Source organism: Symphalangus syndactylus, chromosome 14 (assembly GCF_028878055.3).
Source record: "Symphalangus syndactylus isolate Jambi chromosome 14, NHGRI_mSymSyn1-v2.1_pri, whole genome shotgun sequence".
Classification (NCBI taxonomy): domain Eukaryota; kingdom Metazoa; phylum Chordata; class Mammalia; order Primates; family Hylobatidae; genus Symphalangus; species Symphalangus syndactylus.
In genome coordinates, this window is record NC_072436.2 from 118115393 (window position 1) to 118129090 (window position 13698).

The 13698-nt window shown below is 63.0% G+C and overlaps 2 protein-coding genes across 2 annotated transcripts; both read right to left on the reverse strand.

Moving 5' to 3' along the window:
• Positions 1-685: 685 nt before the first annotated feature.
• Positions 686-5204, reverse strand: METRN (meteorin, glial cell differentiation regulator). Its single transcript, XM_055241125.2, has 4 exons — positions 4914-5204; positions 4319-4719; positions 3316-3375; positions 686-3237 (listed from the first exon to the last, which is right to left on the reverse strand). Exons 1-4 carry the CDS (start codon positions 5015-5017, stop codon positions 2921-2923), a joined length of 882 nt encoding a protein of 293 aa, XP_055097100.1. The 5' UTR covers positions 5018-5204; the 3' UTR covers positions 686-2920.
• Positions 5205-11887: 6683 nt separating this feature from the next.
• LOC134732398 (uncharacterized) lies at positions 11888-13037 on the reverse strand. Its single transcript, XM_063617064.1, has one exon. The coding sequence runs from the start codon at positions 12665-12667 to the stop codon at positions 11888-11890; it is 780 nt and encodes a 259-aa protein (XP_063473134.1). The 5' UTR covers positions 12668-13037.
• Positions 13038-13698: the final 661 nt, after the last annotated feature.

The window sequence follows — 13698 nt, forward strand, 5'->3', positions numbered from 1 at the left end:
CGACACACAAAAAGACTGAGTTCCTGGAGGTGACCTTGTGAAGCTGGGGGTGGGAGGCGCACGTGGAAGAGCCGAGCTCTGGGTCAGGCAGCTGGGCCAGGACCTCCACACGCAGGATAGGGCTGGACACCCATGAATGTCGGGGGTTGCCTGTGCGTGCTCTGGCCTAGCTCCTCCTTAGCCATCCGTGGCTGGGGTCGAGCCCCTGCGGGGACAGAGGCTGCTTCCAGACATGGGTATGCCCCAGACCACAGCCCCCAGCTCCCAAGTGTAGAGTGTCTCACAGGCCTGCCCACATGTTGGCCCCAGCCCCACCCAGCTCAGCGTGTCCTGTCTCCTGGGGGCCTGGAACGGCCCTCCCAGGAAAGGAAGGGTGTACACTGAGCTGTAGGGGGAGCTGACAGCGCCCATTCCTGTCCTGCTGCCTGCATTATTCCTTGCACCTAGAGCAGTTACCTAGGAGGCTTACTGGATGAATGCACCTAACTGGACTCTAGCGTGCACTCCCCACTCTTCTTTTTTTTTTTTTTTTTTTTTTTGAGACTGAGTCTCGCTCTGTCGCCCAGGTTGGAGTGCAGTGGCGCAATCTTGGCTCACTGCAACCTCTGCCTCCCAGGTTCAAGTGATTCCTCTGCCTCAGCCTTCTGAGTAGCTGGGATTACAGATGCGTGCCACCACATCCGGCTAATTTTTTGTGTTTTATTAGAGACGGTTTCACCATGTTGGCCAGGATGGTCTCCATCTCCTGACTTCGTCATCCACCCGCCTCAGCCTCCCAAAGTGCTGGGATTACAGGCATGAGCCACCGCGCCCGGCCTCCCCACTCTTCTCGCGTCCACACCAGGCACTCTGCTTCTTGGCCTTCGGGCACTCTGCAGCCACCTGTACCTGTGTGAACTGGCACTTGCCTGGAGGTGTCTGTGATCCACAGGCCCCAGGCTCCTGTAGCTCCTGCCCACGTGTTCACCCACACCGTCTCCCTATCTCCCATGCCACTTTGGCCACCCATCCCCAGGGCAGGCATGAAGCCCCTGGTCTAATGCTCCAAGACCCATTCAGGCACCGTGGCACTCCTGTGGCCCTGCGTCTGCCTGTGTCTCATGAGAAGACAGGTGGTTGCAAAGCCAGGGCTTTCTCTGGGAGGGTCTGTAGGTGCAAGGCTCAGGCACTTCTGAGACAGGTGGGTAGAAGCCAGGGTTCGGCCAGGGCCCAGCCCAGGGTGTTTGTGAACAGGTGGACTTGGGTGTGGCTGAAGAGGAGAGGTTGTAGGAAGCTGGCCAGAGAATCAGGGCAGGTGCCAAAGGTGAGGGGGTTGCTCGGCCCATGGGAAAGCCTATCCAAGACAGAAGTGGAGGAGGTGGTGCAGAGGGCACACGGGCTACCTCCTCCTCTAGTCTTTGCGGAAGTGTTTGAGCTGGGGGCAGATGGATGTGAGGCGGTGGGCCCCAGAGGAGCGGTCCTGTGCCTGAGCCCTCAGCATGCCACAGTTAGGAGTCTGGGGAGAGGAGAGAAGCAGCAGGGAACCTGAGGAGGGGCAGAAGGTGGGAGAACCCCCACAGTGCATGACGCCCAGCAGCTGCGCTCCTCACCTATCCTCATCAGCCCTTCGGCAGGCAGGTCATCTGTGTGAAAGGGTAAGCCCCTTGCACGTGCAGCTTTCAGACAACCTGCCCTGTGGACGTCCCAGGGCGGCGCTGGAGGTGACCCCCCAGGTGTCCACAGAGAGCATGGCACTCATCAGTCATCTGCATCTGCTAACCTGGAGAAAGGACCGTGTTTGTGGGCCATGCACAGCTGTGTCCCTCACACAGCCTCAGTTTCCCCCTTGAAAGCTGGGGACTTCGTCTGCCTGGGCAGGGCCTCTGGCCTCCACCCCCACCCCTGGCCCAGGCGAGAATGGAAAGCCATTTCTGGGGGCTCAGCCCAGGGATCCCTGGCCCTTGAGATGTGGCTGTCTCTTTCCCAGGATCCGAGGGGCTAGGGTGAGAGGAGGCAGCTCGCACAGGGCCAGGGGTCCCGGAACACCCCCATCCAGGGGCTTTTAGCCTCGGGGCCTTGGGCTGTGGCTGTCCCAAACCTCACTGGCCCTTTATGCAGCTGAAAGGCCAAGGAGGAAGGCGGAGACAGTGACAATGGGGCCAGTGGCGGGAAACGGTCCTTAGAGACCCCATTGTGCACCCCGCCCGCCGGAAATGGGCACAAGCAGGACCCTGCAGAGGGGACCCCACACCCTCCGGGCTCCTCGCCACATCTGGATGCTCAGCACGTCGAAGGGGCCTGAGGACAGAGGGGCCCATTCTTCCCCAAGGGCGGGACGGGGCCAAGGATGACTCTGCGGGCTCACAGCGGCCATGGGGGAAGTCGGCACCCTGCCAGCCTGCAGCCCCTTCCCTCACAGGCCTGGCTCAGAGCCAGAGCGCTGTGCGCCCGCCTGCCCCCACCGTACCCGAGGGACCCTATGCTCCTCTGCCCCTTTCCTCTCCTGCTGAGCCCCAGAAGCACCTGGCACAGGAGGCAAGTGGGAGCCAGCCAGGGAAGCGGGCAAGGGTGTGGGCGAGGACGGGGCTGGTGGACGCAGCAGAGCAGAAGCTTGCATGAGGGCAGGTCCCCATGTGCCCCCCACCCAGCAGCGGCCCCTCCCTGGAATGTGGGTGTAGCTCCTCCTGACATCTGCTCTCCCTCTCAGTTGCCAAATGGTCTTGAACAAGATACCATTCCCCTGAGCCTCACTCTCCCACTGGGAGGCAGGAATTGGAGCCATCCTCACAGCTGCAAGGCAGGCCCAAGGCTGGGCTGGACACAGGAGACCAGGTCCACAGCAGCTTGTGTGAACAAAGTTCTTATTGATAGTCCCCATCACCTCCAAAGCAGTGGGCCCCCCACCCTCCCTCCTACCAGCCCCTCCCCAGCACCCGGCCCCTCAGTGCAGCGCCACCTCACAGGGGTGGAGGTGGGCAGCACGGGCAGCCTCGTAGGCACGGCGGAACTCCTGGAATCGTGGGGCACAGCCCAGCCAGGCCTCCCCAAAGCGGCTCCAGCCCATGAAGAGGAAGGTGCCTGGGCCCGGGCGGACGCCACAGTGCAGGGGGGTACGAATGGAGGTCAGCCCCTGGTCCCCGGATCCCCCCGCCCGGAACAGCGGCGGTGTCTGGCGGAGGACACGGGCGGCCACCACGGTGATGACAGACTCCTGCAGCTCCACATCATGGGCGACCCCATGGATGATCCCATGAATTACTGTGGGGAGGCATGTGGCTGGGGTGGGCATTCAGGGGAAGGCAGGCTCCAGGCTCCCCCCATGGCGGGGACACTCACCAAAGTCGCTGGTGCATGCGGCCAGGAGCAGCTCAGCGTCGCTGCAGGGCCTGCAGGCACCTGGCATGCAGAGGGGGTGGTGAGGACAGGTCCTGCCCTCTCCCGGCAGCACCCCAGGCCCCATCCCTTGTCCGCACAGGCGGCAGGAGGCAGCAGGCAAATGAGCAGAGCCCGCGCTCGGGGCCTGATGGCACCTGGGGGTCCCAGGGAGCCACACAGCAGGTGTGCACACCCTCGGCGACACCTGTACTCAGGAAACACACTTGCAGGTGCGCATCTCCAAGGCAGGAATGCACACGGACATGAGCCTGGGGGCCGTGCCTAGCGATCAGCTGTCCTGGGCCGCCCTCCTGCACTCCCATCTGACATATGCACCCCAGCATCTGGGACCCCTCTAGTTTCCCGGATCTGAGGTCTGAAGAGCAGCAGCCCAGCTACGGTGATAGGAAGTGGGGGCAGAGGAAGGGTGGTCTGGGGTCCCTGGCCCAGGGCCAGGGAGCAGAATAGTGAGAGCCCATCCCTTTCAGGGTCAGGCGCCAAGCTCCAGGAGAGCCAAGAGCTGGGCCTGGTGCCCTGCAGGGAGGCGGGCGGCGTCTCCATGGTGACCGGGCTGCACAGTGGACTTTTGTTGGTTCGGCTGGGGGAGGGGAGAGAGGTCACCGCTGGGCCAGGGAGCCCCGGACAGCTTTGGCCGGAGGGTTTGATTCTGCCCCCACCATCTCCTCCCCCAACCGTTCAGGAACCAGAGGCCCAGGATTGCCCTGCCCGGCCTCCCCTTCCCTCCACTCTGCCCCTGCCAGCTCTTTCCAGAGATGAATCGGGAAGGGAGGGCGGGAAGGCCATCCCTCCCCAGCAGTCCCAGGCTGTGTGGCCTGACAAGCCCATTCAACCCTTGGAGCTCACTTTTTCCCTCTGCAGTGGGGCCGACAAGGCACATTCCCGCCAAGTCCAGGCAGGGTAAAACTTTGGGACTCCCACCCTGTCCACCCAGACCGCCACTCACCGTCTACGCCGAGACCGTGGGCCTGCGGGGGCAGCTCGGGGCGCCCGTCCTCGCGCAGCTCAAAGCGGAAGGCGGCCACGCGGCGGCTGATGTCCCGGTGCGGCGTGGCCTGCAGGAAGAGGGCCCGGCGCTCGCGGGGACCCCAGCGCACGCAGCGGCCCCCGGCCGGGCCCGGGCCCTCGGCCAGCAGCAGCTCCAGGGCTCCCCCTGCGTGCTCCGCGAAGACCTGGGCGCCCGCGAAGGGCCGCACCGGCCGCAGACAGGCGATGCCGGGCCGCGCTCTGGGATCGGGGCCGCCCAGGGTCAGGCGCAGCGCCCCAGCCGGGTACAGCCACTCAACCGCGCCCTCCGCACAGGCCAGGGCCAGCTGCCCCACGCTGCCGGGCTCCTGGGTGAGGCCGCTGGGGACAGGACGGGACGGGGCGCTGAGACGGGGGCGGGTCCCCGCCCGGCGCAGTCCCCGCTCCCTCCCGGGGCCGCCTCGCGGATGGGGAAACCGGCCCAGCGCTCTGCGCGCTCCGAGAGGCGCCTGGGGGGTCCTGGCCGCAGCGCACCCCGTCCCAAGTGCGGGGACAGCCCCTCGCCCGGGCCGTACCTGCCCCTCCAGCTGCAGCGCTCCTCGGAGTAGCCGGCGCGGGCGGCCGGGGCCAGGAGGCCGCAGCACAGCGCGCAGAGGAGCCCCGCGGCCGGGAACCCCATGGCGCGGCGGGCGGCGTCCGGGGAGTCGGGGCTCTCACCACCGCTGCCCCGGCGGGGCGCGGGTCCGGGCGGCGGCGGGAGCAGCCGGGGGCGCCGGCCGCCCGGCCCCCGGCGAAGCCCCCAAGCCCGCGGCCGCTCCGCCTGCCGCGCAGCCCCAGAGCCCGGGCCGCCTTGGAGCGGGTCGGGGAGGGGGCGGGGCCGGCGGCGTCTCGGCCAATCGCGGCGCGGCCCTGAACTTTCCGCCAATAGCAGGCGCGGGGCGGGGCGGGGGCGGGGCCGGAGCCGGGGCGCCGCCAGAGGACTATCCCACGGTCCAAGCGCCTCGGGGGTTGGGGGGGCCTCGGCGCGGAAGGGAGGCTCCTTGCCTGCCCCGCGCTGTGCGTCGCCCCTTCGCCGCGCCCTCACCCTGGCCTCGCCCCCCGCGCCGTCCCGATCGGAGTCCTGGAGCCCCTGATGGAGCCGGGGTTTTGATGTCCACTGGAACCTCAGGGTGGCAGTAGGGAAAGTGGTCCACCTGGTGGCTCCGCCTCGCCCCCGATCGGGCGGTCGGGCCTGGTCCTTCCTAACACTGGGACCTGGGCCTGTTGGCCACATTCCTCCCACCCCGGTCCGGTCCTGCTGACCCCTCCCCACCGGCAGGTGGAGCTCCAGAGGAGAGGGGTCGTGACTTCAGCGGCGGGGAAGGCCTGGCCTGGGGGCTGCGCCTTGGCGCTGAGCCAGGCCTCGGGTTTTGGTAAGGGGGTCCTGCTGTAGAGCACGCAGCCCGCAGGGTTAGGCCCCTTTCCTCAGACCTAGCAGCACCCCATGGTTGCCGGATGACTGACCCCGGGCCAGACTGGGCTCCTGGAGGGGCGTGAATGGCGCAGCCACGGGCACCCCTGCAGGCCTGCAGCACATGGAGACACAGGAGCTGGGAGGACACCCCTGGGCCACAGGAGCAGCCCCCACCCACCAAGACGAAACAAGCAGAAACAGGCGATTCGCAAACACTGTAGCCTCAGTCTGGGGCAGTGTGGGATTCCCAGCAGCCGGGACCGCTGAGTTGGCCTGATGGGAGGGAGTGGGCAGTGGCTGGCCAGGTGGACAGGGAGAGAATGGAGGAGAGCAGACAGCCTGGGTCAAGGGCCTGAGGAAGGAGCTCTTGGCAGCCCAGTGAAACCCCAGGGCATGGGTGGTGGGTGGGAACGACAGGTCAGATCACAGAAGGCCTAAGGCACAAGCAAAGGGGTCCGACTACATACTGAACCCCTTACGGACAGCGGAAGCTTTAGCCAGGGCCTGCAAGGACCAGCATAGACTGTGCACCCTGAAGATGTGAACAGTCCATCCCCTGCCCCCAAACCTCCTGCCACCCGGCAATCGAAACTCATGGTGGACAGATGAGTTCACCAGTGGCAGTCAGACAGATGAGGCCAGATGGCCCAGTGGCAGTGGGAGGCTGGATGCCACTGACCAGGCCCTCCCTCAACCCCAGGGCCCTCCCAGGCCAAAGAGGAACAAGGCACCTACTGGGCTCCGCCAGCCCCTTGCTCTGGGCGAGGTGCAGGTCAGAAGCAGCCATCACAATCCCCAAAAGGTGGAAACCTCCCAAAGGCCTGTCTGCAGCTGAGTGGACAAGCAAGTGCAGTGGGTCCAATTTTTTTTTTTTTTTTTTGAGACGGAATCTCATTCTGTCACCCAGGCTGGAGTGCAGTGGCTCGATCTCGGCTCACTGCAACCTCTGCCTCCTGGGTTCATGCCATTCTCCTGCCTCAGCCTCCTGAGCAGCTGGGACTACAGGCGCCCGTCACCACACCCGGCTAAATTTTTGTATTTTTTTCTTTTTTAGTAGAGAGGGGGTTTTACCGTGTTAGCCAGGATGGTCTCGATCTCCTGACCTTGTGACTCCCCGCCTCGGCCTCCCAAAATGCTGGGATTACAGACGTGAGCCACCGCGCCCAGGCTTTTTTTTTTTTTTTTTTTTTTAGATGGAGTTTCGCTCTTTGCCCAGTTGCCCAGTTTGGAGTGCAATGGCGCGATCTTGGCTCACTGCAACCTCCACCTCCTGGGTTCAGGCGATTCTCCTGCGTCAGCCTCCTGAGCAGCTGGGATTACAGGCATATGCCACCATGCCTGGCTAATTTTGTATTTTTAGTAGAGACGAGGTTTCTCCATATTGGTCAGGCTGGTCTTGAACTCCCGACCTCAGGTGATCCGCCCACCTCAGCCTCCCAAAGTGTTGGGATTATAGGGTCAGCCACGGCGCCCTCTGGTGGTGGGTCCATTATTAAGCCATAAAAAGGAACGAAGTTCTGGCCCCTTGACACCCGCTACAGCCTGGATGAGCCTAGAGGCTTATGTGCTGAGCAAAATAAGCCAGAGACAAAAGGACAAACACTGTTGGATTCCACTTCTGTGAGTCACCTTAGAGTCATCACGGTCATGAGGACAGAAAGTGGAGCAGGGGCTGGGGAGGGGAATGAGGGGTTGGGGCTTAATGGGGACAGAATGCTGGAGCTTGATTACACAACAACATAAATGTACTCAACAGTATGGAACTGCACATTTTAAAATGGGTAAAATGGTAGATGTTATGATGTATACCTTATAATTAAAAATAAAAATTGGCAAGGCGCAGCGGCTCCCACCTGTAATCTCAGCACTTTGGGAGGCCAAGGCAGGTAGATCACAAGGTCAGGAGTTCGAGACCAGCCTGGCCAACATGGTGAAACCCTGTCTCTACTAAAAATACAAAAATTAGCTGGGCGTGGCGGCGCACGCCTGTAGTCCCAGCTACTCAGGAGGCCGAGGCAGGAGAATCGCTTGAACTCGGGAGGTGGAGGTTGCAGTGAGCTGAGATCACACCACTGCACTCCAGCCTGGGTGACAGAGCGAGAATCCGTCTCAAAAAAGTTAATTAATTAATTAATTACATAAAAATTAAGGCCGGGCGTGGCAGCTCATGCCTGTAATCTCAGCAGTTTGGGAGGCTGAGGCAGGACGATCGCTTGACATCAGGAGTTCAGGACCAGCCTGGCCAACATGGTGCAACCCCAACTCCACTAAAAGTACAAAAATTAGCTGGGTGCAGCAGCTCATGCCTGTAGTCTTAGCACTTTGGGAGGCTGCGGCAGGAGGATTTCTTAAGCCCAGGAGGGTGAGGCTGCAGTGAGTGTGATTGCACCACTGCACTCCAACCAGGGCGACAGAGGAGACCTTGTCTCAATAAAAATTAAAAAATAAAGAAAATATAAAAATCGTAAAGGTTAAACGGTAGACTCGGCCTGGGGCTGGGCACATGAGGTGCTCGCAGAGGTGGGGAGAGGCACACGGGTCGGACGGCAGACCCCGGGTCGGCACGGTGGGCTCCAGGCGCCCTCTGGTGGCGGCGTGAGGGTCAGCCCCAGACACCCTCCTGACAGCCTGGGCCCTGGACTTCTCCCCAGGCCTCCCCCAGAGGGGCTAGTGTCTGTGGTTGGAGGGAGGGATTCCTGGGGTGACCTGGTCTGGAAGGGCACATGCCTGGCCCCAAGTTGACGCCTCAACCCTGGGCGTCCCTGCCTCCTCCCCAGCCTCATCTCTGGGGATCCGGTGCCAATGCAGCCACCCACAGGAGAAGCCCTGGACACACACCCCTTCTCCTCAGCCCCTGGCCCCACCCAGGAAAGCACCTGGCGTCAGTTGTTGCTCTGCTGCCTACAGGAGGGGCCTGGAAGGCCGAGTCTGGCCTCAGTTGCTATGGGTACAGGACCCAACTTGCCAGGGTGCTGGTGCTCAGTAAATACCAGCAGACTAAGTGGGGGGTGGCTGGGCAGAGGAGTGCCTGGAAGGCACCCCCAAGCTTAGGTGATGCCCCGGCTGTCGGTGCTGTTTGGGGGCCCCCTCGAGTGCCCCAAGCCCCAGACCCTCCAGTACCCTGAAACCCCAGAAGGGGCCTCTCTCCATTTCCACCCAAGTCAGAACGAGAACGACAGCAGCAAGACGTACTCAAGTCAGACAGAAGGAAGAACTTCCCTTAGGTTTTGTTTCTGGAACCTTGGGCCTGGCGCGTGAGGCCGCCCCTGGAGACTGCAGAGGCTGGGGCAATCATCTCCCCCGCCTGCGGGTCAGCCTGGCCGTGGCCAAACACAGATGCCATATCACAAGGCCCCCCAGCCCAAGGCACGGCAGCCAGCCTCACAGCTTGTCCCGAAGCCTGAGACTTGGTTTCTGTTCCTGGCTTGCCCAGAGGGCCCTTGGAGCTGCAGCCTGAGGGGGTGCTGGGGTGGGGGCGGTCGAGACCCTGGTCACTGCCACATGGTTCCCACCTTCGGCTACTGCGTTCTCCCCCCAAACACAGGTCCTGGCTGGTGGAGGACACCAATGCTGCATTCGCCATGAACTGGGCCCCAGCACTGCCTGGCACAGGCAGCCCCACGTCCGGCAGGGGAGCGGCTGCGGACAGGTGGCTGCCCCACAGAGTGCCGAACAACTCGATGGGGAAACCACAGTGCCAGGCACAGAATAGGAGCTGTCACAGCCAGGGCAGGAGCTGGGCTGGCTGGGGCCCTGGGGGAGCAACACCAAGGATGAGGGGAGTTGATGGGAGGGGGCAGGAAGGGAGCCCCAACCCTGGGGAGCAGAGGGGCAAAGGCCCTGAGGCAGATGGAACTTCGAGTAAACCAGGAAGCACAAAGGGTGAGCCCTGGGGGCTCCTTGTTTGCTTGAAGCTCCATCTGCCTCAGAGTCTTTGAGCTGCTGCAAAGGGGAGGCGGGTAAGGCCGGCCCCACTCAGGCCATCGGCCCTGAGGGAGTTGGGGAGTTTGGATGTGCCAGCGAACAGAGTCCCCTGGGAAATGGGGAGGAAGCCTAGAAAGAAGGGTCAGATCGCAGGCCAAGACCCCCGCCTGTGTCTCCATTCACTGGCAGCAGAGCGAGGAGAGAGGTGTGGGCTGACCTGAAGCCAGCCCCTCCTGTGTCCCCAGCTGAGCCCTGCACGGGATTGGCCAAACGTGCTGCTCTGCTGGCCACCCTGCTGCCCCCTCCCTGGGTGGAGCTGGGGTCTGGGACAGTGAAGATGGCTCCTACAACTGAGGGGCAGTGGGTGCCAAGAGCCTGCCAGACCCTGGGCCACCCAGAAACACGCTCTGATAGTGCAAATGTGAGCACTGGCCTGCGTCCCCTCTACCCAGCTGACCTATGAGACTCAGGGTGCTTGGGGGCCCATCAAGGACATAGTCCTAGCTGCCAACTCATCCAGACAGCCTGCACAACCCCTGGCTCCCCTCCACCGGCCACCTGCCCCCCTGCACAGGCAGGATCCGGCCTCGCCCACCCACAGGCCTGCACCTCCGGGCCCACAGCAGCAAGATTCGTCTTCGGGATGCTTTCCTCCCTTTGCCGAGAGACCCACCCCCCCCCACACACACACACCTCGCATCTCTTCAAGGAGCCGAAAATGCAGCTGCTGACTGATTTGCTGCGGAGCTAAAAATAACTGCCGGGCTCCAGCCAAGGCCCAGGAAAATATCCCATTGCTAGGAGACAACCGTTGCCGGGAGACCGCCATTGCTAGGCGACGCGTGTTGCTATGGTGATGGCTGCGCCCTGAGTCATCCTTAGCCTTGATAGGGGGTGGGCCAGGCAGGGAGCAGAGCTGGAGGGCATCAGAGAAACCCCACCGCCCATGGCACTCAGGGCACCCCCAATGGCTGTGAGGTTCTCATGCCTATGGGTGCCCATTCTGGCTGTGGAGGGGCCGGGACAGCCAAACACACCCACAGCCTGCTGCCTCACATGGATGATCCCGGGTGCTCTCGGGCTGTGCTCTGGGCAGGGGGCAGGGGCAGTGTGGGGGGGACGGTGGTGTGGCCATCTGGCCCCCGGAGCAATCGCTTTGCTCTCCAGTGTGGGGATCTCACCACAGGTGCAGAGCTGAAGTGAATGTGGGTCCCCTTACAGTCCTCCAAAGTCTCAGGGCAAGATGTACCAGCAGCCTCTGGTCCTCATCCCCATGGCTCCAGAGTGCCCTCCCAGCCACCTGAGGGAGACTCGTCAGTGCTCAGGCATCAAGGCAAGGGGTGGTCCCAGTGAAGGATGCTCCCGGTAGGGGTTCTGCAGGAGAGGGGCTCTCCAGGTGAGGGGTGCTCCAGGTGATGGTGCTCCAGGTGAGGATGCTCCAGGTGAGAGTGCTCCAGGTGAGGGGTTGCTCCAGGTGAGGGTGATCCAGGTGAGAGTGCTTCAGGTGAGGGGTGCTCCAGGAAAGGAGTGCTCTGGATGAGGCTTCTCCAGGTGAGGGGTGCTCCAGGTGCCCACCGGAGCCCAGGCACATACCGCCTCCCATATCAGTATCCAGGACCAATGGAGGGGTGCAGGCCTGAGCGGTATCCACATCCCCCAGAGGAGACCAAAGTCTGCTGCGCAGCCCCCTTTGTCCAAGCCACTTCCATCTGGGGTGGGAGCCGTTCTTCAAAGGTATCCTCTACAATGGGCCTCCCGCCACAGGAGGTGATCCAAACTGCTGGTGCCAGTCACCTTTCATGCTACTGACGCATCACTCTCTCCCTCATTCGCCAAATTTGCCATGCACCTGTGACGTACTGAGCTGGAGGCTCCGTGCCCAGGGACAGAGTGGTGGGGCTGAAGACCCCACCCTGGCCCTCAGCCGGCACAGTCAGCCAATAGCTCATCAAACGCACCATCAGACACCAGGCAGACACACGCTGAGAAAAGAAGGTCCTTGGTGCTGGGGAGGTGACGACACCAGTCTGTGGCCCTGTCTACCTGAGGGAGGGCACCTAGGGGAGAATACATTCGCCAAGGTCTGAAAGGCAAGTAGTCACCCAGGTACAGGTGGCAAGGGAGTGCTCCAGGCAAGGGGCCAGGAGAGGAGTGCTCCAGATGAGGGGTTCTCTAAGGGAGGGCTACTCCACATGAGGAAATGCTCCAGGAAGCGGTGCTCCAGGGGAGGGGTGCTGCAGGGGAGCTCCAGGTGAAGGGAGGGGTGCTCCAGGTGAAGGGAGGAGTGCTCCAGGTAAGGGGTGCTGCAGGGGAGCTCCAGGTGAAGGGAGGAGTGCTCCAGGTGAAGGGAGGGGAGCTCCAGGTGAAGGGAGGAGTGCTCCAGGTGAGGGGTGCTGCAGGGGTCCTCCAGGTGAAGGGAGGAGTGCTCCAGGTGAGGGGTGCTGCAGGGGTGCTCCAGGTGAAGGGAGGAGTGCTCCAGGTGAAGGGAGGGGTGCTCCAGGTGAAGGGAGGAGTGCTCCAGGTGAGGGGTGCTGCAGGGGTGCTCCAGGTGAAGGGAGGAGTGCTCCAGGTGAGGGGTGCTGCAGGGGTGCTCCAGGTGAAGGGAGGAGTGCTCCAGGTGAAGGGAGGGGTGCTCCAGGTGAAGGGAGGGGTGCTCCAGGTGAAGGGAGGAGTGCTCCAGGTGAAGGGAGGAGTGCTCCAGGTGAAGGGAGGAGTGCTCCAGGTGAAGGGAGGGGTGCTCCAGGTGAAGGGAGGGGAGCTCCAGGTGAAGGGAGGAGTGCTCCAGGTGAGGGATGGGGCACTCTCCTGGCCCCAGAGGAAGGCCAGTGTGGCTGAAGCTTCATCCTGAAGGGGCCAGGTATAGAGCGAGGCTGTGCGCCAGCCGTGCCAGGCACTCAGGGCTGTGCAGACTGCAGCAAAGAATGGACAGGGCCCTGGGAAGAACGGGACCATGACTGCACAGCAAAATGACCCCGCTGCACCCTGGGGAGAAAAGGAGATGGGAGAGGGGTGGAGAGACCAGTGGGGAAGTAGCTGCCACCAGCCATGGTGGAGACAGACAAAGTTGCCCGGCACAGGTGGGGTGACAGAGGTGGAGGGTAGGTGGGTCACAGCTGGTGACAGAGGGGGAGGGTAGGTGGTTCACGGCTGGTGACAGAGGTGGAGGGTAGGTGGGTCACAGCTGGTGACAGAGGGGGAGGGTAGGTGGTTCACGGCTGGTGACAGAGGGGGAGGGTTGGTGGGTCATGGCTGGTGACAGAGGTGGAGGGTAGGTGGGTCACGGCTGGTGACAGAGGTGGAGGGTTGGTGGGTCACGGCTGGTGACGGGGAGGGTTGGTGGGTCACGGCTGGTGACAGAGAGGGAGGGTAGGTGGATCATGGCTGGTGACAGGGGGAGGGTTGGTGGGTCACGGCTGGTGACAGGGGGAGGGTTGGTGGGTCACGGCTGGTGACAGAGGGGGAGGGTAGGGGGGGTCACAGCTTTGGAGGACTGCGGTTGGCCTTTCTGTGATATCTTCCACTCACTCTTCCCTGCTCAGATGCCCCACAGGCAGGGCTAGCTTCTTGGGCCTCGCCAGGGTTGCATGACCCAAATGCCTGACTCCCACGCTCACCCTATGCACTTGGGGTGTGTCCGGCCCGCCCCGTGCGCTTGGGGTGTGTCTGGCCCGCCCTGTGCGCTTGGGGTGTGTCCGGCTCCAGCCCCAGCTGGGACTCAACACAAGCACAGCTTGTTCTCTGCCTAAGGCCCTGGCACCTGCTGTGGGGTGAGAGCCCCAGGCAGGAGGTAAAACCCTATTGGGGGCGGTCCACGCCTGCTCGCAGTGGGGTGGAAGCTGCTGCCTGAGGGCCAGCCTGCCAGACCACGCACCGGAGACGCCCGGATAGGTTGGACCGCCGCTCCCCTGTTGCCCCAACTGTCTTCACGGGGCTCGTCCTGTCTGCCCCACGCCGGGCAACTTCTTTGGTCAGTACCCAGGTAC